Below are 25,720 nucleotides of genomic sequence, written 5' to 3'. Positions count from 1 at the left end.
ACTGGTATAGAATGCTGCGTACTCCCTTATAGTCACTGCACTCCATTAATTCATTGCATGCAGCACTTTCAGACATTTTTGACAACGTGATAAGGCGCAATGTGAAATTGGCTAATGCCGGTACGGTCAAACACATTCTTAGCGAATCAGCAGCCATTTTTTATACCTCATCCAATTATCTTTCCCATTGAGCTGGGTCACAGAGGCAACAGACAGCTGGAGACTGGGACACACAACAATACCAGAAAGCGAGATACAAGTCTGGTACAAACCGTGTCCCTATTGTGATCGCTGTATAAAATTGCACATTCCTTTTCGAAGAATCTAACTTTTCACCCTAACTAATTGGAAAAGAATTTCCTCAGTTTATGGAAAGAGAGCTCCTTGTAAGATTTATTTCCTCATTTGAAGAAAGGTGCAACTGGAGCACGATAAGTAACTGCTGTCTCAGGAAATCAAAGAAGAAAAATATTTTTAGAAACATGTACAACAAGGAGTTTTGCTAATTAGAGCTGAAATAGGCAGAGATTACGGAACCTGAGCTTCCTGTGGCTCTTTCCCACAGGCAGCAGTTTGGGCAGCTCTTTCAGGCAGTGGGTATCGTTGTCTTCCTATCAACTCTAGCTTTGGCGATAACCTCCCTTACCTCTACTCTTCAATCCACCCCTCTCCATCACAACCTTTCTTCTCTCTCTCTCAGTCTCGCTGATTGAATGCCCATATACCTCCAGCCTGATTTTCCTTCTCATTGACTTCCATGGATAGGAGAATTGGGTGGTGTATTTAACACCAACAACTTGCAAATTATATAGCACCTTTAATGTAGTAAAAACATTCCAAGGAGCTTCAAGGTAGTGTCATCAAAACAAAATTTAACACTATGCCACATTAGAAGATATTAGGACACGTGACCAAAAGCTTGTCAAAGAGGTAGGTTTTAAGGGGCGTTTGAAAGGAGGAGAGAGAGGTAGAGAGACAGAGAGGTTTAGGGAAGGAATTCCAGAGCACAGGGCCTAGGTAGCTAAGCTGCACTACCACCAATGGTGGAACAATGGTGGCTGCACAAGAGGACTAACAGGTGGCTGATCTACTGCCACCACTTTTGCACCCCTGCCAAAGTTCTTTCTATTTATCCCCCAAGCCAATATCATTAAAACAGATTATTTGGTCATTATCTCATTGCTGTTTGTGGGAGCTTGCTGTGCACAAATTGAATGCCGTACTTCCTATACTTCAACAGTGACTAGACTTCAAATGTAATTGATTGGCTGGGACACCCTGTGGTCATGAAAGGCGCGTTATAAATCCCAAGTCATTTTCTTCAATATGGTCAGTGAGGCATTAGGCCCTGTATTGTGTCAGTTCTGATCAATAGGGAGATGAAACTGGGTGTGTCAGGGGTGTGCTAGCTAACTATGAAGAAATATGCATATTTTAAAAGAGTCGATTATGCTCTAATTTACTAAAGTAAACAAATGCCTCTCCTGTAACAATTCCCTGGATGACCTTTGGTAATTATTTATTGTGAACAAATTTTAAAAAAAAATAATTCTTGAATATCTAGTGCTATGAGGCAGGATTCATTTGTGTTTACATTTGGTCAGCTGGATGCATATCTGTGCTAATGTTTGAGGCCTTGAACTATTTTTAACATCCACTTCGAGATTCTACTTAAAGGGAAACAATAGGAGCCAAGAAACATCTATTAAATATGTAGAGTACTCCCCCAATTACTAGTCCTTGGCATTGATTCACATTCTCTCCCCCGCTGTTCATGAAAACATTGACTCATTCCAGAGTACTATTCCACAACACACGCTCTCCTCTTGCTCAAGAGACTGTTCTTTGTGGACAAGCTTAAATAGTGAGTGTCACAGGCTGTTTGATCATGGCTATAGTCAAGTCTGTCACTTAGTCTCCACACATATGTGCTCCCTTGCAGGGGTTATTGAACAGCACCAGAAATCAGAGCAGCTGCCAAGCTTTTCCCTCCCTAACCCAACAGAGCTGAAACCAATTGTAATATTTTCTACCTCTGAGGCTGAGACCAGCCAATTCAGCATAGACCAGGGATCTAACTCTGAGCCTATGCGTCTGTATGACTCCATTCCACACTGGACAGAGCATTTACCAACTGAGCTATTTTATCCTCATCTTCCGCTTTTAACTGTCAACTTCCTTCCTCCTATTCATCCTGTCCCAGAGACACTGACTCCTTGCTGGGGTACCGTTCCACCCACGAAGCCTTGCCCATTTGACCATTCCTGACAGGGAGGGTCATGTAGGCTATTTGAATGTAGAAAGTACCACAGTTAAGCCCAACTGAGAAACATGTACATGCGAACTGGGCTCATTGTCCCCATTCTAGCCCAAGGGAGCTGAGGCTAATTTAACTGCTTCACTACCTTACTATCACCCTGACTGAGATCATTTAACTTAGCACAGACCAGTGTTTGAACCTGAGCTTCTGGTGTGTATGCCTCAGCTATATCGAGTGACATCCAAATTACATTGAGTCTACAGCCCAGAAACAGACCATTCGGCCCAACTGCCAGATGCTGGCATTTATGCTGTATATGAGGGTCCTCTACCCCTTCATCATTTAACCCCATCAGCATCACCTTATATTCCTTTCTCTCTCTCATCTGCTTATCTAGCTTCCCCTTCAATGCACCTATGCTATTCACTTCAACAGCTCCTTGTTGTAGTGAGTTCCACATTCTTACCACTCATTGGGGGACAAAGAATTTTCTTCTAAGTTCCCTATTGGATTTATTAATGACTAACTTATATTTAATATGTCTTAACCAGTGCAAATTTGCTTTTATTTCTTCATCTACACATTAATGAGACATTTCAGGGTAGATATTTTCTATGTACTGAGAGGAGCCATTTGCAGTTCTGAAGACGCTGTTGACAGGAATTGACTGTTTATGAAATAAAAACAGAAAGTGCAAGAAATACTCAGCAGGTCTGGCAGCATCTGTGGAGAGAGAAACAGAGTTAACGTTTCAGGTTTGTGACCTTTCATCAGAACCCAGGTTTCTGGTCACATACCTGAAAAGTTAACCCTGTTTCTCTCTCCACAGATGCTGCCAGACCAGCTGAGTATTTTCAGCACTTCCTGTTTTTATTTTAGATTTCCAGCATCCGCAGTATTTTGCTTTTATTGACTGTTTATGCCTCTGTGGAGACAACTTCCTTTTCTCTCTCCCTCTCTTTTCTCTTTCAGAAGAAAGAAACAGGAAGTAAATTCCACATCAACATGGAAGGAGCGCTGACAGCTCGTGACAGAGTGGGAGTGCAAGATTTTGTCCTGCTTGATTCTTACACCAGCGAGATTGCCTTTCTGGACAACCTTCGCAAACGCTTCCGGGAGAACCTTATCTATGTAACTGCTACTTTATACTGTCTGGTTAGACAAAAACAAATTCATCATTTGCCTAAGCTAGAAGCACCTTTTGAAGAGGATCCAATTTATGCATAATAAAATCCTTATTGATCATCATACATTTTCTGAAACCTGCCATTGTAAGTGGCAGAAAGGCAATCCAAAACCACATGGAGCCCAGCCACTATCAACAGGCATATGGACTCCACCAATCAATGGCTGCCCATGCCATGCCTGCCCTCACCCTCTTTTAGGTACCCCCCCCCCCCACTTCAACAACAACTTGCATTTATATAATGCCTTTAATGTAATGAAACATCCCAAGGCACTTCACAGGAGACTTCATAGACATAGGTTGTCACTGAGCCAATGAAGGAGACATGAAGACAGGTGACCAAAAGCCTGGTCAAAGAGGTGGATTTTAGGTAGCTTTTCAAAAGAGGAGGGGGAGTGGAGAGGCAAAAAGATTTGGGGAAGAGATTCCAGAGCTTAGAGCCTAGATGGCTGAAGGCAGCACCCACCAATGGTAGGGCAGAGGAAGTAGGTGATGCACAGGAGGCCATGTCTGCCCTGCCGGTTCTGCTTCTGACATAATTAGACACTAAGAAATAAAATGTATATTAAAAATTCCTATCTAGTACAAGATTAGTGAATGAGGCAGAGGGCTTTTCTTAATATAGCAATTTTTGTTTGGCTGAATGTTACTTTCTTCCTATAGATTTTTGAAAACGACCTTTTTCTGTTGCGGTGGGAAATTATTTTTGGCAAGAAGTAACTTTTTTTCTGTTTTTGTTTTACGACTTAGAGGCTTCATTTGAAACGATATAATCTTGAGGATGAATGGATTGCCATTTAGTTTCAGGAGCCAGACTGGGGATGTTGGTGTGCATAAACTGATGACCAACTGGCTTGTTTCCCCTCCTCCTCTCCTGAATGTGGGGATTCATGCTTGGGAGCCTTGCACTAGCAGCTACGTCGTTCCAGGATCTGACCCACATACTTCATGTGTGAGCCTAGCATGTCTGCAGGCTGTTCAAGCTTGGAGGACATAACAGCAAAACCCTCACCCAACATCCACACTCACTCTCTTTTTGGCATCTGTCATTAAATACCAATTACGAGTGGGAAGCTTGGGTGATTTTTTTTTAACTTGAGAAATTAATAGCACTGAAGCTAATTGTAACATCCCTGTCATTGCCCCAATTCACTTTAATTAATAGTTCACTTTAGTTCAGCACAGAGCAGGGCTGGAACATGGGACTTTCCAGTCCATTGGCTCGATTTTACCCTTTAAGCCTTTGGGGAAGCTGAGGTGAGCAGTCTTGCCACGAGAGCGCCTCTGACAAATTGTAACTAGGGCCCTGAAAATCCATCAGCCTTTGATCACTGCTGACCCTGTCGGAGTGTCCAAGGTCATGCAGAGGTTCCTTTTTTAGCATAAGATTGACAAGTACCTTTACTAATATGGGCATGCCTCCAGCAGGGGAAGCCCCTAACAAAGCCCTGCTGCATCTACCAGAGGATGGGCTGAATGGCCTCCTTCTGTGCTGTGATGAGTCAATGAGGAGGCTGAGACCCAGTGTATTCGGGTTCCGGCCTAATCCACAGGCCTTCCACAGGGTCCTTCCCAGACAAGCGGGATTGGACATTGAATGTAGATTGTCCCACTTTCTCAGGGGGTCAGACCAACGCCAGGACTGGGAGACCTGGGTGAATCCTACCTTCCCTCAGGGCAGAATAATGCTGACATTTCCAGAAGCATGCCGTTGGGGTGCCCTCCTGTGGACCTCACAATCTCCGGCGAGGTCAGATGTCAGGCACAAGCCCAGAGTAACTGCTGGATTCATGACACAAGAAAACTCAAGGGCAAGCAGTCTGGATCTAACCAGGCATCTAATTGATATATTGTCAGAGACTGATTACAGGACTGCCTACGGATGTTCAACAAAAACAACTTGCATTTATATAGCACCTTCAACACAGTGAGACATCCCAAGGTGCTCCGCAGGAGCGTGATCACATACCCAGTCTAACACAAAACTTTGGAATTTACTGAAGTCTTCTTCTTCTTCTTTGGCCTCCTTGTCTCGAGAGACAATGGGTAAGTGCCTGGAGGTGGTCAGTGGTTTGTGAAGCAGCGCCTGGAGGGGCCTAGAGTGACAGACTCTTCCACGGGTGCTGCAGATAAAATTGTTTGTCGGGGCTGTTACACAGTTGGCTCTCTCCTTGCGCTTCTGATTTTTTTCCTGTCAACTGCGAAGTCTCTTTTACTCGCCACGCTTTAGCCCCGCCTTTATGGTTGCCCGCCAGCTCTGGCGATCACTGGCAACTGACTCCCACAACTTGTGATCAATGTCACAGGACTTCATGTCGCGTTTGCAGATGTCTTTAAAGCGGAGACAAGGACGGCCGGTGGGTCTGATACCAGTGATGAGCTCGCTGTACAATGTGTCCTTGGGGATCCTTCCATCTTCCATGCGGCTCACATGGCCAAGCCATCTCAGGCGCCGCTGGCTTAGTAGGGTGTATATGCTGGGGATGTTGGCCGCCTCGAGGACTTTAGTGTTGGAGATACAGTCCTGCCACCTGATGCCAAGGATCCTCCGGAGGCAGCGAAGATGGAATGAATTGAGACGTCGCTCTTGGCTGACGTGCGTTGTCCAGGCCTCACTGCCGTAGAGCAAGGTACTGAGGACACAGGCTTGATACACTTGGATTTTTGTGTTCTGTGTCAGTGTGCCATTTTCCCACACTCTCTTGGCCAGTCTGGACATAGCAGTGGAAGCCTTTTCCATGCGCTTGTTGATTTCTGCATCGACAGACTGGTTACTGGTGATAGTTGAGCCTAGGTAGGTGAACTCTTGAACCACTTCCAGAGTGTGGTCGCCGATATTTATGGATGGGGCATTTGTGACGTCCTGTCCCATGATGTTCATTTTCTTGAGGCTGATGGTTAGGCCACATTCGGTGCAGGCAGCCGCAATCCTGTCGATGAGTCACTGCAGACACTCTTCAGTGCGAGATGTTAATGCAGCATCGTCAGCAAAGAGGAGTTCCCTGATGAGGACTTTCCCTACTTTGGTCTTCGCTCTTAGACAGGCAAGGTTGAACAACCTGCCACCTGATCTTGTGTGGAGGAAAATTCCTTCTTCTGAAGACTTGAACGCATGTGAGAGCAGCAGGGAGAAGAAGATCCCAAACAGTGTAGGTGTGAGAACACAGCCCTGTTTCACGCCACTCAGGATAGGAAAGGGGTCTGATGAGGTGCCGCTATGCTGAATTGTGCCTTTCATATTGTCATGGAATGAGGTGATGATACTTAGTAGCTTTGGTGGACATCCGATCTTTTCTAGTAGTCTGAAGAGACCACGTCTGCTGACAAGGTCAAAGGCTTTGGTGAGATCAATGAAAGCAACATAGAGGGGCATCAGTTGTTCACGGCATTTCTCCTGTAGCTGTCGAAGGGAGAACAACATGTCAATGGTGGATCTCTCTGCTCGAAAGCCACACTGTGCCTCAGGGTAGACATGCTCAGCCAGCTTCTGGAGTCTGTTTAAAGTGACTCGAGCGAAGACTGTCCCCACTATGCTGAGCAGGGAGATTCCACGGTAGCTGTTGCAGTCACCGCGGTCACCCTGTTCTTATAGAGGGTGATGATATTGGCATCGCGCATGTCCTGTGGTACTGCTCCCTCGTCCCAGCACAGGCAAAGCAGTTTGTACTGAAAGTATAGCAGGCTTGGCACTCTTGATGATTTCAGGGGTAATGCCGTCCTTCCCAGGGGCTTTTCCGCTGGCTAGAGAACCAATGGCATCACTGAGTTCCGATTTTGTTGGCTGTACGTCCAGCTCATCCATGACTGGCAGACACTGGGCTGCATTGAGGGTGGTCTCAGTGACACCATTTTCCCTGGAGCACAGTTCTAGGTAGTGTTCCACCCAGCGGTCCATTTGCTTGCGTTGATCAGTGATTGTGTCCCCTGATTTAGATTTTAGGGGGGCAATTACATCAATGTTAGTACAACAGCATTACACTTTAACCTTTCTCTAATTGAAATCTCTTTTATTTTTCAGACATATATTGGGACTCTGTTGGTGTCTGTGAATCCTTATAAGGAGCTGGATATATATACACACAAAAGGAAGGACCTATACCAGGGAGTGAATTTCTTTGAGCTCCCACCTCATATGTAAGTCGTAAGATTGTGAATGATTTTTTTGCCCATTCCTCTCTGCAATCTTTCCCACCAGATTTGCCATCCTTGGTCAAGAGGACAGGAGGGCAACCCGCCCCGCAGTCACTTTCAGTCACTTTCAGCAGGAGGCCTTTCAGCCCCTCGAGCCTGTTCGGCCATTCACTGAGATCATGCCTGCTCTGTGACCTGTAACTCCATATAACTCTTTGTCCCACATCCCTCGATAGCAATGGTTTACAAAAGTAAAACCTACACCATAAAAACCACTAGAGCCAAATCTAGTGCCTTAGACCACTTGGCCTCGTGACTTGCTCATTTGGCGGAACTTCGTAGGAGGTTCCTCCTCTCCTCACAGTGTGAACATTCTGGAAATGGGTGCACTGTCTGTTATGATATTGAACCCAATAGAGCAGGGGTGGGTGGGGAAAGAATTCCTCGACTTACTATGTGTGAGCAACATTGCAAACGTAGTGGGAAGATTTTCCATGTTCACTCTTGTAAATGGATTGTAGCAGAATACATCTGTGGTTTTGCTGGAACTAGCAATCAGAGATGGCCTTTGCACAGTTTATGATATCATTGATATGCACCTTGCCCCATAGAGGACTCTGCCAGATTTGCTCCCTATTCTGTGCTGAGTGAGCTGACCTCAGTCACAGAGGCAGTTGAGGTCACTTCAGCTGGTTTTACTGTTCCCTTGGTATTCAGGAAAATTCCGGGCAAAGTCAGCTGAGGTTCCTGATCACAATCCAGTAATCAGTGCCGGAAATGGAGTGCGGACTTTAGATGAGGCCACAATGGGATTCAATTGTGGTTTCCTCTCCCCCATAGATGATGGTTAACACTTAGTGCCACACATAGGAAGTGTTACAAGTTACCAGAGGGCTGGCAGTGCTCATGGAATGCAATCCCAGTATGCATCAGTTCCTTTAGGATACCGCAAGGGAGGGACGTCGTTTAAAAATTCATTCTCGGGACATGCCTGGCTGTGCCCATCTTTAGTTGGGAAGGTGACAGGAGGCCTTCTTCTTGCACCACTACAGTCTGTGTGGTGAAGATTCTCCCACAGTGTCCTTAGAGTTCCAGTATTTGGACCCAGCGACGATGAAGGAATGGGTGTTATATGTCCAAGTCAGGATGGTGTGAAAGTTGAAGGGTAACTTGGAGGTGGTGGTGTTCCCATGCACCTGCTGCCCTTCTCCTTCGAGATGGGTATGGGAAGTGGGAGATGTGGGAGGAATGAAAAGAGCGGTTTATTGTGAAAGAGAAGTCATACTCCAGAGCCAACTGCTTCCTTTCCCTACAGCTACGCTATTGCTGACAACGCATACCGAGTGATGTGCACTGAGTACAGCAACCATTTCATTCTGATCTCCGGAGAGAGCGGAGCAGGGAAGACAGAAGCCTCAAAGAAAATCCTCGAGTTCTATGCCAAGACCTGCCAGACCACAGAGCAGCTGCAGGTGGTTCGAGACCGGCTTCTGCTGTCTAACCCCGTACTAGAGGTGAGCACCCAGAATGCAGAAGGTGGAATAATGCTTGGTGCTTCTGTCCACAGCATTAGTCTCGGGTAAGAGAATCGTGATTTGTATATGCAAAGTGCACGAAATAGAGAGCAATGTTGGAAAGGAGGGATCTTTCTGATGAGACATTAAACCAAGGCCTCGTCTGCCCTCTCAGATGGATGTAAAAGATCACGTGGTACTATCTTGAAGAAGTGCAGGGGAGTTATGTCTGGTGTTCTGGCTAATATTTATCTCTCAATCAACATCACAGAAACAGATTATCTAATAATTTATCACATTGCTGTTTGTGGGAGCTTGCTGTGTGCAAATTGACTGCCGTGTTTCTTCCATTACAACAATGATTACACTTCATTGGCTGTAAAGCACTCCAACTCTTTATTTCTAATGGAATAAAGTAACAGAATACGTACACACCTTCCTTACACTGTTTTTCTACACAGGAAACTATGATCTTATAGAATGGCAGAGCAAACTTGAGGGGCCGAATAGCCTACTCCTGGTTTGTATGTTTGTATGAAACACCTGAGCAAAGCATTTCTTGGTAAAACTAGTCATGTTTGTCTTCAAATCCAGCTGGACATATATCAGGACCTTCACCCTTTAGATACAGAGGGAGTTTCAGAAAGTTTCCACCATCCACCGGTAGCTTAAAGAACAATGTTCAGATCAAATTACCAGGAAAGAGTGTTATAGCACAAACTACATTGTACAGTGCTCAGATAGCACCCAGCCTGGGTGATCACCAAGGAACTAATGTTGTCCTTTATGTGAACATTTCAAAACATGTTAGATGTTTATTCTCAATCAGCAGGAAAATCACATTATGACTAATTAGGATTACTCAGTGTATTTCTAAAACCAGCCAGCATTATGTTTCCTGGTTAGGGGATGTCTTTCCCTTGTGGCTATGGTCTTATCTGTGGCCATCGCTACTAAATTTTCAACATGAGTCAGCCATCTTCTTGTGTTGCACAGCATGTAGACTCAGGAATCCCAAGATCCTAGGATCTGACCAGCACCATTTCACAATTCTTCAATACAAGTGAGTCACACTGTGTGGCAAAGGTCTCCTCCTATATCACTTTATAGTATGAAGGATGCCACTTAAAAAAGGATAATTAAGAACGATCTTGCTTTTTCATGAACTTTAATGTTCATGAAGGTGAATTCTCTGGAGTTTAGAAGAATGAGGTGATCTCATTAAAACATATAAGATTCTAAAGGGGTTGGAAAGGGTAGACATTGAGAGACTATTTCCGCTAGTCGGGGAATCTAAAACACGGGGGCGCAGTCTCAGGATAAGGGGCCAATCATTCAGGACTGAGATGAGGAGGAATTACTACACGCAAAGGGTTGTGAATCTTTGGAATTCTCTACCCCAGAGGGTTGTGGATGCTCCATCATTGAATACATTTAAGGCTGAGTTAGACAGATTTTTGGACTCTCGGGGAATCAAGGGATATGGGGAGCAGGCGGGAAAGTGGAGTTGACTCCTAAAATCAGCCATGATCATTTTGAATGGTGGAGCAGGCTCGATGAGCCATATGGTCTACTGCTGCTATATCTTGTGATCTTGTGTTCTTGTGAAGAATATCCCAGGATTGGAACATTTCCATTTTTGATAGGGTTAGGTCAGGTAAAGTGCAGGTGAGATATAGAGAAAATCTCTCTCTACTGCTCTCCAGTCATATGCCTTAAGACACAACTGCAAAACAGCACCTGTAATGCATCTGTGTAACACATTACCACACAAGCTATCCTTATAACTCTCTGAGTGAGAATGCCAAATTCTGGGCAGGCTTTGTGTTTTAGAGTGACTGGACTGTACCCACTGGGCACTGGGTTTGAGATTCCACACATACTTACTTCACATCAACTGTTACAGTCTGTTAAGCAAGGGTACTTCCATCACAGCTCGTTTTAAGCTTCCATAGAGCGCATCAGCAACATCTGTTAATCTGCAGTTTGCTTATTTATTCATGGGATGTGGGCATCACTGGCCAGGCCAACATTTATTGCCCATCCCTAATTGCCCTTGAGAAGATGGTGGTGAGCTGCCTTCTTGAACTGCTGCAGTTCATGTGGGGTAGGTACACCCACAGTGCTGTTAGGAAGGGAGTTCCAGGATTTTGACCCAGTGATAGTGAAGGAACGGCGATATAGTTCCAAGTCAGGATGGTGTGTGGTTTGGAGGGGAACTTGCAGGTGGTGGTGTTCCCATATATGTGCCGCCCTTGTCCTTCTAGATAATAGAGGTCGCGGGTTTGGAAGGTGTTGTCGAAGAAGCCTTGGTGAGTTGCTGCAGTGCATCTTGTAGATGGTACACACTGCTGCCACTGTGCATCAGTGGTGGAGGGAGTGAATGTTTAAGGTTGTGAATGGGGTGACAATCAAGTGGGCTTCTTTTTCCTGAATGGTATGGAGCCTCATCCAGGCAATTGGATAGTATTCCATCACACTCCTGACATGTACCTCGTAGGTTGTGGACAGGCTTTGGGGAGTCAGGAGGTGAGTTACTCACTGCTGAATTCCCAGCCTCTGATCTGCTCTTGTAGCCACAGTATTTATGTGGAGGCTGGTCCAGTTAAGTTCCTGGTCAATGGTAACACCCAGGATGTTGATGGTGGGGGATTCACCGATGGTAATGCCGTTGAATATCAAGGGGAGATGGTTAGATTCTCTCTTGTTGGTGATGGTCATTGCCTGGCACTTGTGTGGCGTGAGTGTAACTTGCCACTTATCAAGCTGAAACCTGAATGTTGTCCAGATCTTGCTGCATGTCGGCATGGACTGTTTCAGTATCTGAGAACACTGAGGTACATTACAGAAAAAAATGTCACTCTCCCAGGGGCAACAGGCTGCAGACTGAAAGAGCATTTTTTTTCCAGTTGGTAGAATTCCCCAAAATCAAGGGCATCAATGTCAGCATCTTCCTGGCTCTATATTAAAGAGGTCAATTCCCCTTTTCTGCACCTCTTGCAACAGGACCTTCAAAAAAGCATCAGAAATTGCAGCAGACCTGCTCCTTGCTCCAGCCATGTTTTCTGTTGTGCACAGCAACAATTCACATGAACCCCTTTAAATGGCAGCTATTGCCTTTAAGAGCTGCACTGTGTACTATTTTCTGTCTCCTTTGTGAACATAGTGCCAGCATTAGTTGTGGAGCTCTCGCTGCACAATTAATGTGCCCCATCTTTTACCAACTTGAGCTCATCCAGTGCTCTGCTGCCCGTGTCCTAACGCGTACCAAATCCCGTTCACCCATCACCCCGGTGCATGATGACCTCCACTAGCTCCTGGTCTGGCAATGCCTCAATTTTAAAATTCCCATCATCGTTTTCAAATCACTCCATGGCCTCACCTCTCCCTATCTCTGTAATCTCCTCCAGCACTACAACCCTCCAAGATATCTGCTCTCCTCCAACTCTGGCGTTTTGAGCATCTCCAGTTAAAATTGCTCCACCATTGGCGGCTGTGCCTTCAGCTGTCAAGGCCTTAAGTTGTGGAATTCCCTCCCTAAAGCTCTCCACATCTCTAACTCTCTTTCCTCCTTTAAGATGCTTCTTAAAATCTACCTCTTTGATGTTTTGGTAATCTCCCCCAATATTTCCATATGTGGCTCGGTATCAAATTTTGTTTGCTAATGCTCCCATGAAGCACCCTGGGACATTTTACCACGTTAAAGGCGTTAGATAAATACAAGTCGTTGTAGTCGCCATTGACCTCAACGACCCCATGAGCTCGGGCCAGCGCATTTCCATTGAATAATCAGCTCGCTGCTCTGGCGTCCCCTGTTGAAATGCTGGAACTATAAAATTCCCTCTGCTGGTACAGGCCATTGAAGACAATCTGTGGATGACCATAGATTCATAGAATAGTTCCAGCACAATAGGAGGTAATTTGGCCCATCGTGTCCGTGCCGACTTTCTGCAAGAACAACTCATCCAGACTCACTCCCCCGCTATTTCCCCGTAGCCCAGCAAATATTTTCTGTTCTGGTGCTTATCCAATTCCCTTTTGAAATCCCTGATTGAATCTGCCTCCACCACACTCTCAGGCAGTGTATTCCAGATTCTAAACACTCGCTGCATAGAAAAATATTTCTTCATGTCGCTGTTGCTCCTTTTGCCAATCAGCTTAAATCGGTGACCTCAGGTTCTCAACCCTTCCACCAATGGGAACAGTTTCTCCCTATCTACTCTGTCCGGACCCCTCATGATTTTGAACACCTCTATCAAATCTCCTCTCAACCTTCTCTTCTCTAAGGAGAATAGCTTCTCCAATCTATCCACGTAACTGAAGTCCCTGATCCTTGGAATCATTCTCATAAATCTTTTCTGCACCCTCTCTAAAGCCTTCACATCCTTCTGGAAGTGTGGTGCCCAGAACTGGACACAATACTCCAGTTGAGGCCGAACCAGTGTTTTATAAATGTTCATCATAACTTCCTTGTTTTTGTACTCTCTGCTGCTATTTTTAAAGCCTAGGATCCTGTATGCTTTATTAACCGCTTTCTCAACTTGCTCTGCCACCTTCAACAATTGTGCACATATACCCCCAGATTCCTCTGCTCCTGCACCCTCTTTAGAATTGTACCCTTTAGTTTATATTGCATCTCCTCATTCTTCCTTCCAAAATGTATCACATGGTCTTAGCAAAGATGAACCCTGCCCCCTGCAAATGGGTTTTCTAAATAACATTTTCCAATGGGTTGTATTGATTCTTCATATTTTATTACAGGCGTTTGGAAATGCCAAGACCCTAAGGAATGATAACTCTAGCCGGTTTGGAAAATACATGGATATCCAGTTCAGCTATACGGTATGTGTTGTTTTGAAGTTATTAGCCAAGATGACGTGTCAAGGTCCAAGTACGTACAACACTAAGGGTGTTGCAAATAAAAGAGAAGACCGGGGGAGGGGAAGGAAATCAGGAAACAGCGATCAGTTAACGTCAACTTTGGGTTGAAAAATCCAAATGCTATAAGAGGAAAGAAAGCCTAATGGAGTAAGGAGTACCAAGTTGTGAGGTTATAGGAAAGAATGAGTTGGAGTAGGTGACAATGAGATGAGTCCTGATGTCAATATAGTAAAGATGTATTTATAGGAATGTACAGTGTACATTTAGACATGGCATTCTATTTAGCAGAATCTTGAGCACACTATTAGAACCCCCAGGTTAGGCACAAAACATGTTAGATAGTGTACACAGCTCCTTCAACATTGTCCCATCAAATGCCCTCAAAGCCACGTTCAGCACAGGTTAAATTCAGAGTAAATCATCGCTCTAGTGTTCCAATGGATGCCCCCTGGTTATGTACATCACAGATTAGATACAGAGTAAAGTTCCATTCATTACCAGGTCATGTACAGGTTAAATTAGATTCAGGGTAAAGCTGCATCTACACTGCTCCATCAATGTACAAGCCAGGTCAGCTGCAGTGCAGCACAACCCCTCGAAGAGAACCAACGTGGGTCTGGCCAAAAGTGATCAACTCAGCTGGATGGTCTACTTAGAAGGTTCAGATGAGAAGATTACACTTAATATTGTATGCAGAAATTTATTTCTATTGATATAGGGATGCTACTTATCAACATGAATACAATGAAGTGTCATTTCAAATCATAAACATTTTACAACTATAATTGCCACATGTACCCACTACTGGCATGTCATTCTACAGCCAGCCAAAGTAGTTTGTCAGCATCATTGATTTTAGAGGTCACACATGCAAATTGTTTTTTTGTTCCCCGTACACTGATGTGTATTTGGCTTGTGGTTCAGTGTAGCCTGAAGAGCTGACTTATTGGCATGAAGGTCCTGTGCTTACTGTCATTGACTTTTGCCAGGACTATTCTAGCATTCAGTGTGTTCCCATTATTCCATTGTGTTGTGGATTTAAATGAGCCAGAGTGTATTTTGTTGCAGTTCAGAATGAAATATTCAGAGTGAAATCAGTCGTGTCAAATTCCCAGAACTATTTATAACGGAGGCTGCAAGTTATTCAAGATTGAACCAATGCATTGTTTGAAACCAACAAGGATTAATGGCGTACGTGTGAAACAATCAGAGCCCAGATGCCAATCCGGGCTGTGCTTGGCAGGCAGTTGATTTAGGGAGATCAAAACTGGAGATTGGGACAAAAATAAGCAATCGACTTCCTGACTAGTAATGTGATTAAGTAAGTGAGGCATAATTGACATTGATGATGTCTGCTTTTTTGAATGCAATTTTTAAATAGTGGATTAGTTTAGCAACAACATGCATTTGTATAGTGTTTCTAATGTAGAAATACCTTCTCAAGGTGCTTCACACAGGTATAATCAGGAAAAGAAAGGATGGTTGGCAGGCAAGGCTCTTCTTAAGATGCAGAGTAAAGTTCCCTCTGCACTGCCCCAATAATCTCAGACTGAAAAGAGCACCTCCTACTGCTCTAGTATGATCTTCCCACATTCTGTAACAGGCTAACTGCCTCCCTGCCCTCTCAGATCGGTCTATTACTCGGTCAGAAAGACCGAGGAAATAAAAAGTAACTAAAAAGTGGGAATGGACATAAAGTAAAGAAGGTTGCTGGGTACAATTCCACTTGTCATAAATAATGTTCCATCAGTGTAAAGCAGTTTAATGGAAAAGTACCCACCACAATAGAGAGCTAGAGTGATAAAGTGTTGCTTTAAGGAGGGATCCTCAGCAGTTAAACGACTCTTGAAGAAATAGCATAGGTATTTACATTGCACTACATTTACCGTGGTTCACTGGAGTTTCAATGCTGACATGCAACAACACTTAACACATGTTGGTGACGGTGCAGGAAGCCTGTGCACAAGGTTCAAATCTATTGGTCTATGACTTTAAAGGAGGCTAAGTCCACAATGCACCAGGTTAGTTCATTCTGTGTTGGGAGATGGAAATCCCACACATCGACCTTCATGTCTTCTGGGTTGCTAAGCTTAACCCTCTGAACATGGTGCCCAAGCAAAGGAAAGGACTGATGGAACGGAGTGAAAAATTAGCATAGATTCCACCAAACTACATTAGAGGCACTACATAAATGCAAGTTGTTCTTTTGTTGTTGAGATCCTTCTGATTTCGTTATTCAGTGATCTTCATGCAGACGTTGTAATGCAATGCGGGCCCTGTCCCCTCTCTATCTGTGTACTTCTTGTCTATACAAACACTGCCACACCACCCCCACCGCTCTTTTCTCCAGGGAGCTCCAGTCGGGGGCCACATCCTGAGCTACCTCCTAGAGAAGTCGAGGGTGGCCCACCAGAACCACGGAGAGAGGAACTTTCATATCTTCTACCAGCTGTTGGAGGGAGGGGAGGAGGAGCTGCTCCGCTGGCTGGGCCTGGAACGCAACCCGCTCAAGTACCACTACCTTATCCAGGTGAGGACAGGGGGAGGCAGCATTGTGGGTGAAGCACCACCTCAACTAGAGCTGTCACAGACCTCCGCTGTCATGTCCACCCAATGCAGAAGGCTTGTTTGCGTGTGCCTGAGCCGGGAATTAGTGTTAGTGCTGCTGTGGGCAGCAGTTCAAGCCACCCTAAGAGAAAATTCTGTGCTCCGTCTATACCTTCTATATCCATAAAGTCAAAGGAAGTGATTGAAGTGAATAATATGGATGCATTTAAGGGGAAACTAGATAAACACACAAGGGAGAAGGGAATAGAAGGTCACGCCAATAGAGTTAGATGAAGAAAGGCGGGAGGAGGCTAGAGTGAGTATAAACACTGGCATGGACTGGTTGGGCCGAATGGACTGTTTCTGTGCTATATATCCTGCGTAAACAGCACAAATTGAAGAACGAATGTGGAACTTTCCTGCCCTGAATGACGCAGTTTCCCACTGGGCAAACTCACAGAACCTTTGAGTCAAAGGTCCAATTTTTAAAATCACGGGCTCTAAATCAGACCAAAGTGTTTCAATATCGGGAGACCTTAAGAGAGTCAGAACGGTCATATTACATAGAGTTTAGAGCACAGAAAAGGCCATTCAGCCCAACAGGTCCGTGCTTGTTGCTTCAAGTTGATCCGCAGTTTCCAATATTTATTGTCCTGATTTTGTTCCATTTTCTGACCTCTGTCTTGGTTGCAAAGGTTTGTTTTTTTTGCTGTCTCTCAATAGGGTGAGTGTGCCAAAGTGAGCTCCATCAATGACAAGAGTGGTTGGAAGACTGTTCGAAAAGCATTGTCTGTGATTGACTTCACTGACAACGACATTGACGTGAGTTTTTTAAAAATTAATTCTCGGGCTGTGAGCTGGCAAGGCTGGCATTTATGGCTTTTATTTAGTTGCCTGTGCTGCTAGGTAGGGAGTTCCAGGATTTTGACCCAGCAACGATGAAGGACTGGTGATACAGCTCCCAAGTCAGGATGGTGTGTGACTTTGGGGAACTTGGAGGCCCTGCACCTGCTGCTAAAGTTTTACAACAGAAAGACTCCAGTATGTGGCTGCATGGATCTCTTGCTGGTACACTGAAAAGGACTGTGGGGATCAGATCCCACTCCAGGACTTATAACTAGGCTGCCCTGCCAGTGTTGAGTGGTTAGACTCTTGCTTAATGCAGGTTAGGGCTGCTGGAATAGCATCCCTGCTACCATTTGTAGAACCCCCCCCCAGCTGTCCATTAATCAGCACTGCTCCATACTTTGCAGTTTAAAGTTCTGCCCTTCTGCATTTTGCACTCAGAGCTGCAGATTCATCTTTATTTTTTTTTAAATGAATGTCATCAGTGCTGACCTTTGGGTGATGAGATATTAAACTGAGACTGCCTCTGCCTGCTCCTGTTATTCAAATGGATGCTAAAAGTTCCATGACGCTATTCAAAGAGTAAGGAGTTCTCCCAGTGTTCTGTCCCTCAAGCTGGACAAAAAAACCGCATTGTGGGACTTTGCTGTGTGCAAAGTGGCTGCTGCACTCATAAAGCAGTGACTGAACTTCAACCTAAATTATTGCATGTGGTGTCTTGGAACATCCTAGCAAACGTACTGAAACCCAGTGCAGAAATATAACCAATAAATCTTAATGACTAATGTTTGCCAAAGGTATCTGCTGACTCACTGAGTGATCAGATTCCGTGACTTGATGATGTCATGTGAATGCAAGCAGCCATCTTTTGTTGATGACTAATTCTCTGGTTCAGCTTCATAATTTCTCTATATAGATATTGATAACGTGCCTTTGTGTACCCAGGACCTGTTGGGGATTATAGCCAGTGTTCTACATCTGGGGAACATTCAGTTCGTTGCAGATGGCCAAGGACATGCCAACATCATAGTCGACAAGGAAATCAGGTGGATCTCCAAGGTAATGTTGCGAGGATAGATAGAGAGAAACTATTCCCTCTGATGGAAGAATCCAGAACAAGAGGGTCTTACCTTAAAATTAGAAGTGGGCCATTCAGGGGTGATGCTAAGAAGCACTTCACTCAAAGGGTAGTGGAAATCTGGAACTCTCCCCCAAGAAACAGTTAGGTCTCAGTCAATAGAAAATTTCAAAACAGATTTTGAGATTTTTGTTAGGCAAGGGTATTAAGGATTACAGAATCAAGGTGGGAAGATGGAGTAAAGATACAGATCAATATGATCTAACTGAACTGTGGAACAGGCTCCCGGGGCTGAATTCTGTCCTATGTTCCTTTCTATGCAAAGGGGCTACATGGTGTTTCTGTTATGTGGTGATTAACAGAACACAATCACTGCCTAATTACAAATCAGATGGCTTAACAGCCTGTGCTCAATTGGCCGATCTCAGTTGGGGAACTACGTTAGGCTGCAGCACTCTGGTGCTGGAGAAAGCCAAAAAATAATCATCTAGAATTCTTGCTCCAACCTCATGACACCAATTGGAACAGGTGTATATATATATGGCTGTACTGTGAGGACAGCATGAGAGCCAGCTGTGGTGTAGACACTCCAAGGTTAGTTTTCCACTTGAAACTCCACAGCTTTGCTAGGAACCTCAATCACTCCAAGCAACTTTAAGAGATTGAGTAGAATGGACCTATATTCTTTGGAGTTTGGAAGAATATGAGGTGATCTCATGTAAACATATCTTTTTTCTTTCTTTTCTTTTCTTTTGGGCCTCCTTATCTCGAGAGACAATGGATACGCACCTGGAGGTGGTCAGTGGTTTGTGAAGCAGCGCCTGGAGTGACTATAAAGGCCAATTCTGGAGTGACAGGCTCTTCCACAGGTGCTGCAGAGAAATTTGTTTGTCGGGGCTGTTGCACAGTTGGCTCTCCCCTTGCGCCTCTGTCTTTTTTCCTGCCAACTACTAAGTCTCTTCGACTCGCCACAATTTAGCCCTGTCTTTATGGCTGCCCGCCAGCTCTGGCGAATGCTGGCAACTGACTCCCAGGACTTGTGATCAATGTCACACGATTTCATGTCGCGTTTGCAGATGTCATTATAGCGGAGACATGGACGGCCGGTGGGTCTGATACCAGTGGCGAGCTCGCTGTACAATGTGTCTTTGGGGATCCTGCCATCTTCCATGCGGCTCACATGGCCAAGCCATCTCAAGCGCCGCTGACTCAGTAGTGTGTATAAGCTGGGGGTGTTGGCCGCTTCAAGGACTTCTGTGTTGGAGATATAGTCCTGCCACCTGATGCCAAGTATTCTCCGAAGGCAGCGAAGATGGAATGAATTGAGACGTCGCTCTTGGCTGGCATACGTTGTCCAGGCCTCGCTGCCGTAGAGCAAGGTACTGAGGACACAGGCCTGATACACTCGGACTTTTGTGTTCCGTGTCAGTGCGCCATTTTCCCACACTCTCTTGGCCAGTCTGGACATAGCAGTGGAAGCCTTACCCATGCGCTTGTTGATTTCTGCATCTAGAGACAGGTTACTGGTGATAGTTGAGCCTAGGTAGGTGAACTCTTGAACCACTTCCAGAGCGTGGTCGCCAATATTGATGGATGGAGCATTTCTGACGTCCTGCCCCATGATGTTCGTTTTCTTGAGGCTGATGGTTAGGCCAAATTCATTGCAGGCAGCCGCAAACCTGTCGATGAGGCTCTGCAGGCACTCTTCAGTGTGAGATGTTAAAGCAGCATCGTCAGCAAAGAGGAGTTCTCTGATGAGGACTTTCCGTACTTTGGACTTCGCTCTTAGACGGGCAAGGTTGAACAACCTGCCCCCTGATCTTGTGTGGAGGAAAATTCCTTCTTCAGAGGATTTGAACGCATGTGAAAGCAGCAGGGAGAAGAAAATCCCAAAAAGTGTGGGTGCGAGAACACAGCCCTGTTTCACACCACTCAGGATAGGAAAGGGCTCTGATGAGGAGCCACCATGTTGAATTGTGCCTTTCATATTGTCATGGAATGAGGTGATGATACTTAGTAGCTTTGGTGGACATCCGATCTTTTCTAGTAGTCTGAAGAGACCACGTCTGCTGACGAGATCAAAGGCTTTGGTGAGATCAATGAAAGCAATGTAGAGGGGCATCTGTTGTTCACGGCATTTCTCCTGTATCTGACGAAGGGAGAACAACATGTCAATGGTCGATCTCTCTGCACGAAAGCCACACTGTGCCTCAGGGTAGACGCGCTCGGCCAGCTTCTGGAGCCTGTTCAGAGCGACTCGAGCAAAGACTTTCCCCACTATGCTGAGCAGGGAGATTCCACGGTAGTTGTTGCAGTCACCGCGGTCACCTTTGTTTTTATAGAGGGTGATGATGTTGGCATCGCGCATGTCCTGGGGTACTGCTCCCTCGTCCCAGTACAGGCATAGCAGTTCATGTAGTGCTGAGAGTATAGCAGGCTTGGCACTCTTGATTATTTCAGGGGTAATGCTGTCCTTCCCAGGGGCTTTTCCGCTGGCTAGAGAATCAATGGCATCACTGAGTTCCGATTTGGTTGGCTGTATGTCCAGCTCATCCATGACTGGTAGAGGCTGGGCTGCATTGAGGGCAGTCTCAGTGACAGCATTCTCCCTGGAGTACAGTTCTAGGTAGTGCTCAACCCAGCGGTCCATTTGTTTGCGTTGGTCAGTGATTATGTCCCCCGATTTAGATTTGAGGGGGGCGATCTTCTTGATGGTTGGCCCAAGAGCTCTCTTCATGCCATCATACATTCCTCTGATGTTTCCGGTGTCTGAGGCCAGCTGAATATGACTGCATAGGTGTTGCCAGTAGTCGTTTGCGCAACGCCTAGCTGTTCTTTGTGCAGTACTTCTGGCTGCTTTAAGTGCTGCGGATGTTAAATCGCTGGGGGCTTTCTTGTAGTTCAACAGTGCAATGCGCTTAGCAGCTATGACAGGTTCCAGCTCTTCATTATGAGATTGAAACCAGTCCGCATTTCTCTTCGCACTTTTGCCGTAGGTGGTCAAAGCTGACTCATAGATGGCGTCTCTGATGTGGGCCCACTTGGTCTCAGCATCCCCTGTGGGAGTGTTTTGAAGGGCTGTTACAAGTGAATTTAGAAATTTTTGTAACAGCTGTGGGTGAGAAATTCTGCTCGTGTTGATGCGCGGGTGGCCCTTCTGCTTGGAATGATGCAACTTCTTTGGTCTGAGTCTAACCTTGCTGCACACCAGGGAGTGGTCGGTGTCGCAGTCCGCACTGTGGAAGCTGCGTGTGATTTGAACACTGTTTAAGGCGGCTCGCCTTGTGACAATGAGGTCTAGCTGGTGCCAACGACGCGATCTTGGGTGCCTCCATGAAACCTGGTGACAGGGTGCTGGTGCAGGTAATAAGCCATTTCCTCAGTGCCCACCATCGACGTCCGGAAAGCTCATCCACGTCCTTCGGGAGGTGAAGCATCATTTGGCAGACTTAGAGGTGATTACATTTGCTAAGGGTTTTTTTTTTTTGCAGTGGTTTAAATAAAGGCATGCAGCATTGCCGACAGTGCGCTGCAGATGCTCTCCGAGCCATCTCCCGCGGGCACTTTGAAGTTGCGGCCGGGGGAGCCGTTCGTGGATTTTTTGGGTGTTCGGGTGTAAACATATAAGATTCTGAAAAGGCTTAACAGGTAAAATGCTGAGAGGCTGTTTCCCTTGGCTGAAGAGTTGAGAACTAGGGAACACTGTCTCAGGATAAGAGGTCGGCCATTTAGGACTGAAATGTGGAGCTATTTCTTCACTCAGAGGGTCGTGAATCTTTAGAATTCTCTACCCCAGAGGTTGTGGATGCCCAGCTGATGATTATATTCAAGGCTGAGATCAATAGATTCTAGGGCAGTGAGGGACCCAAGAGGTATGGGGATGGACTAGGCAAGTGAGAGGGTCCTATTGAGTGGCAGAGCTGGCTCGATGGGTCATATGGCCCACTCCTGCACCTATTTCTTATATTCTATCATGAAATTGCCTGTATGCAATAACTGGATGGGGAACCATTGGCTCTGCACATGCATGACTTCCTCGGATGAATTGACTTTGACAAAGACTCCGCGCTGGACATGTGCAGTCAGAAAATGTATCCTTCAGTTCCCAGCCTTACACATGAAGAATGATCATTTGACCGAGTTACTGCAGGGAGTCTGCTGCCTTTAGAACCAGAACATAGCATGGAGGGAGAGAGTTTCAGTCATCATGTCATGGAGTCTGTGGTGATGTAATATCTGATAATCAATTAGAGAAAGCGAATCCCTGTTGATAGTATTTATTATTATGGAAATAGTGTGAAGAACATCGTAAGAACTGGCTAAGTGTCTTCAACTTTTTCCACTCAAATCTCCAAATACAGTTACAGAGTCTGATAAATCTTTGTCTTCACCACATGGGTGATGATCCATGAAGTGGATCACCCACCTATTATAGAAACTGGTTATTCTATTGGTTTCAGATTGTCACAAATGTGGTGGAGAAAACTGTATCCCAGTGTTTTCAATAATAACCATTTTTTAATAATAATCTTGTATTCTGCCTCATTCTCTTCCTCCACCTTCTGGGTTTTGCTTCATATACTCAACTTCCCCCACATGCCTTCCCTTGCCCAAGGATAGTAAGAACAACAGCACTATTGTCTGACAGCCCTTAGGGTTGTTACTGTTGAAATTGAACAATAACTGAACAAAGAAAATTTCTATGAAACATAAGCTCATAAGAAATAAGAGCAGGTGTAGGCCATTCAGCCCCTCCAGCCTGCTCCGCCATTCGATAAGATCATGACTGATCTGATTGTGGCCTTATTTCTACTTTCCTGCCTGCCCCCCCATAACCCATGACTTCCTTGTAAATCAAAAATCTGTCTAACTCAGCCTTGAATATATTCAATGACCCAGCCTCTACTGCTCTCTGGGGAAGAGAATTCCAATGATTAACGACCCTCTGAGAGAAAAAATTCCTCCATTTCTGTCTTAAATGGGAGACCCCTTATTTTGAAATAGTGCCCCCTAGTTCTAGATACCCCCAGAAGGGGAAACATCCTCTCAGCATCTACCCTGTCAAGCCCTTTCAGAATGTTATATGTTTCAATAAGATCACCTCTCATTCTTCTAAACTCCAATGAGGGCCTAACCTGCTCAACCTTTTCTCATACAACAATGCCTTCATCCCAGGAATCAGCCTTGTGAACCTTTTGTGAACTGCTTCCAATGCAAGTATATCCCTTCTGAAGTAATGAGACCAAAACTGTACACAATACTCTAGGTGCGGTCTCACCATTGTCCTGTACAGTTGTAGCAAGACTTCCCTACATTTATACTTCATCCCCCTTGCAATAAATGCAATATTCAATTTGCTTTCCTAATTACCTGCTGTACCTGCATGCTAACTTTTTGTGATTCATGTACAAGGACACCCAGATCCCTCTGTACTGCAGCACCCTGCAGTCTCTCTCCATGTAAATAATATTCTGCTTTTCTATTCTTCCCACCAAAGTGAACAACCTCACATTTTCCCTCATTATACTTCATATCCCAAAGTTTTTCCCACTCACTTAACCTATCTATGTCAGTTCCAATGGATTGGAGGGTAGCTAATGTAACCCCACTATTTAAAAAATGAGGTAGAGAGAAAGCAGGGAATTATAGACCGGTTAGCCTGACACCAATAGTGGGGAAAATGCTAGAGTCCATTATAAAAGATGTAATAGCAGAACACTTTGAAAACAATGACAGGATTGGACAAAGTCAACATGGATTTGCAAAAGGGAAATCATGCTTGACAAATCTACTGGAATTGTTTTGAGGATGTAACTAGTAGAATAGATAAGGGAGAACCAGTGGATGTGGTGTATTTGGACTTTCAAAAGGCCTTCGATAAGGTCCCACATAAGAGATTAGTGTGCAAAATTAAAGCACATGGGATTCTGGGTAAGGTACTGACATGGATAGAGAACTGGCTGGCCGACAGGAAACAAAGAGTAGGAATAAACGGGTCTTTTTCCAAATGGCAGGCAGTGACTAGTGGGGTACCGCAGGGATCAGTGCTAGGACCCCAGCTATTCACAATATATATTAATGACATAGATGACGGAATTAAATGTAATATGTCCAAGTTTGCAGATGACACAAAGCTGGGTGGGAGTGTGAGGTGTGAGCAGGATGCAGAGAAGCTCCAGTGTGATTTGGACAGGTTGAGTGAGTGGACAAATACAGATGCAGTATAATGTGGATAAATGTGAGGTTATCCACTTTGGTGGCAAAAACAGAAAGGCAGATTATTATCTGAACGGCGATAGATTGGGAAAGGGGGAGGTTCAGCGAGACCTGGGTGTCCTTGTGCACCAGTCGCTGAAAGTAAGCATGCAGGTGCAGCAGGCAGTTAAGAAGGCAAATGGTATGTTGGCCTTCATAGCGAGAGGATTTGAGTACAGGAGCAAGGATGTCTTGCTGCAATTATACAAGGCCTTGGTGAGACCACAGCTGGAATATTGTGTGCAGTTTTGGTCTCTTTATCTGAGGAAGGATGTTCTTGCTATGGAGGGAGTGCAGTGAAGGTTCACCAGACTGATTCCTGGGATGGCAGGACTGACGTATGAGGAGAGATTGGGTCGATTAGGCTTGTATTCACTAGAGTTTAGAAGAATGAGAGGGGATCTCGTAGAAACTTACAAAATTCTAACAGGACTGGACAGACTAGATGCAGGAAGAATGTTCACGATGGCGGGGGAGTCCAGTACGAGGGGGGTCACAATCTAAGGATAAGGGGTAAGTCATTTAGGACTGAGATGAGGAGAGATTTCTTCATCCAGAGAGTGGTGAATCTGTGGAATTCTCTACCACAGAAAGCAGTTGAGGCCAAATCATTAAATATATTCAAGAAAGAATTAGATATAGTTCTTAGGGCTAATGGGATCAAGGGATACGGGGAGAAAGCGGGAACAGGTTACTGAGTTTGGATGATCAGCCATGATCATATTGAATGGCGGAGCAGGCTCGAAGGGCTGAATGGCCTACTTTTGCTCCTATTTTACTATGTTTCTATGTCTCTTTGCAGACTGTTTGTACACTCTTCACAACTGCTCTCCTACCTATCTTTGTATTGTCTGCAAATTTAGCTACAATACACTCCTTCCCTTCATCCAAGTCATTCATATAGATTGAAAATAGTTGAGGCCCCAGCACTGATCCCTGTGGCACTCCACAAGTTACAGTTTGACAGCCTGAAAATGCCCCATTTATCCTGACTCTCTGTTTCCTTTTAGTTAGCCAATCCT

The 25,720-nt window shown here is 45.1% G+C and overlaps 1 protein-coding gene across 4 annotated transcripts in view; it reads left to right on the top strand.

Annotated features, from left to right (window-relative positions):
• myo1ha (myosin IHa) overlaps window positions 1-25,720 on the top strand; it is a 98,360-nt gene that overhangs the window by 3,357 nt on the left and 69,283 nt on the right. For 3 of the 4 annotated variants that reach the window (XR_010977223.1, XM_068054731.1, XM_068054733.1), the window contains exons 2-8: window positions 3,233-3,415; window positions 7,465-7,580; window positions 8,893-9,091; window positions 13,853-13,933; window positions 16,323-16,502; window positions 17,243-17,341; window positions 18,311-18,424. Coding sequence is in view for 3 of the 4 variants with exons in the window: in XM_068054731.1 (XP_067910832.1) it covers window positions 3,233-3,415; window positions 7,465-7,580; window positions 8,893-9,091; window positions 13,853-13,933; window positions 16,323-16,502; window positions 17,243-17,341; window positions 18,311-18,424 (972 nt within the window). In the remaining variant the exon portion in view is untranslated. The remainder of the gene's footprint in view (window positions 1-3,232; window positions 3,416-7,464; window positions 7,581-8,892; window positions 9,092-13,852; window positions 13,934-16,322; window positions 16,503-17,242; window positions 17,342-18,310; window positions 18,425-25,720) is intronic. The other variant, XM_068054732.1, reaches the window with a different exon arrangement.

Source organism: Heterodontus francisci, chromosome 23, assembly GCF_036365525.1.
Source record: "Heterodontus francisci isolate sHetFra1 chromosome 23, sHetFra1.hap1, whole genome shotgun sequence".
In the NCBI taxonomy this organism is placed as follows: Eukaryota; Metazoa; Chordata; class Chondrichthyes; order Heterodontiformes; family Heterodontidae; genus Heterodontus; species Heterodontus francisci.
This window is presented reverse-complemented; position numbering and strand designations above follow the sequence as displayed.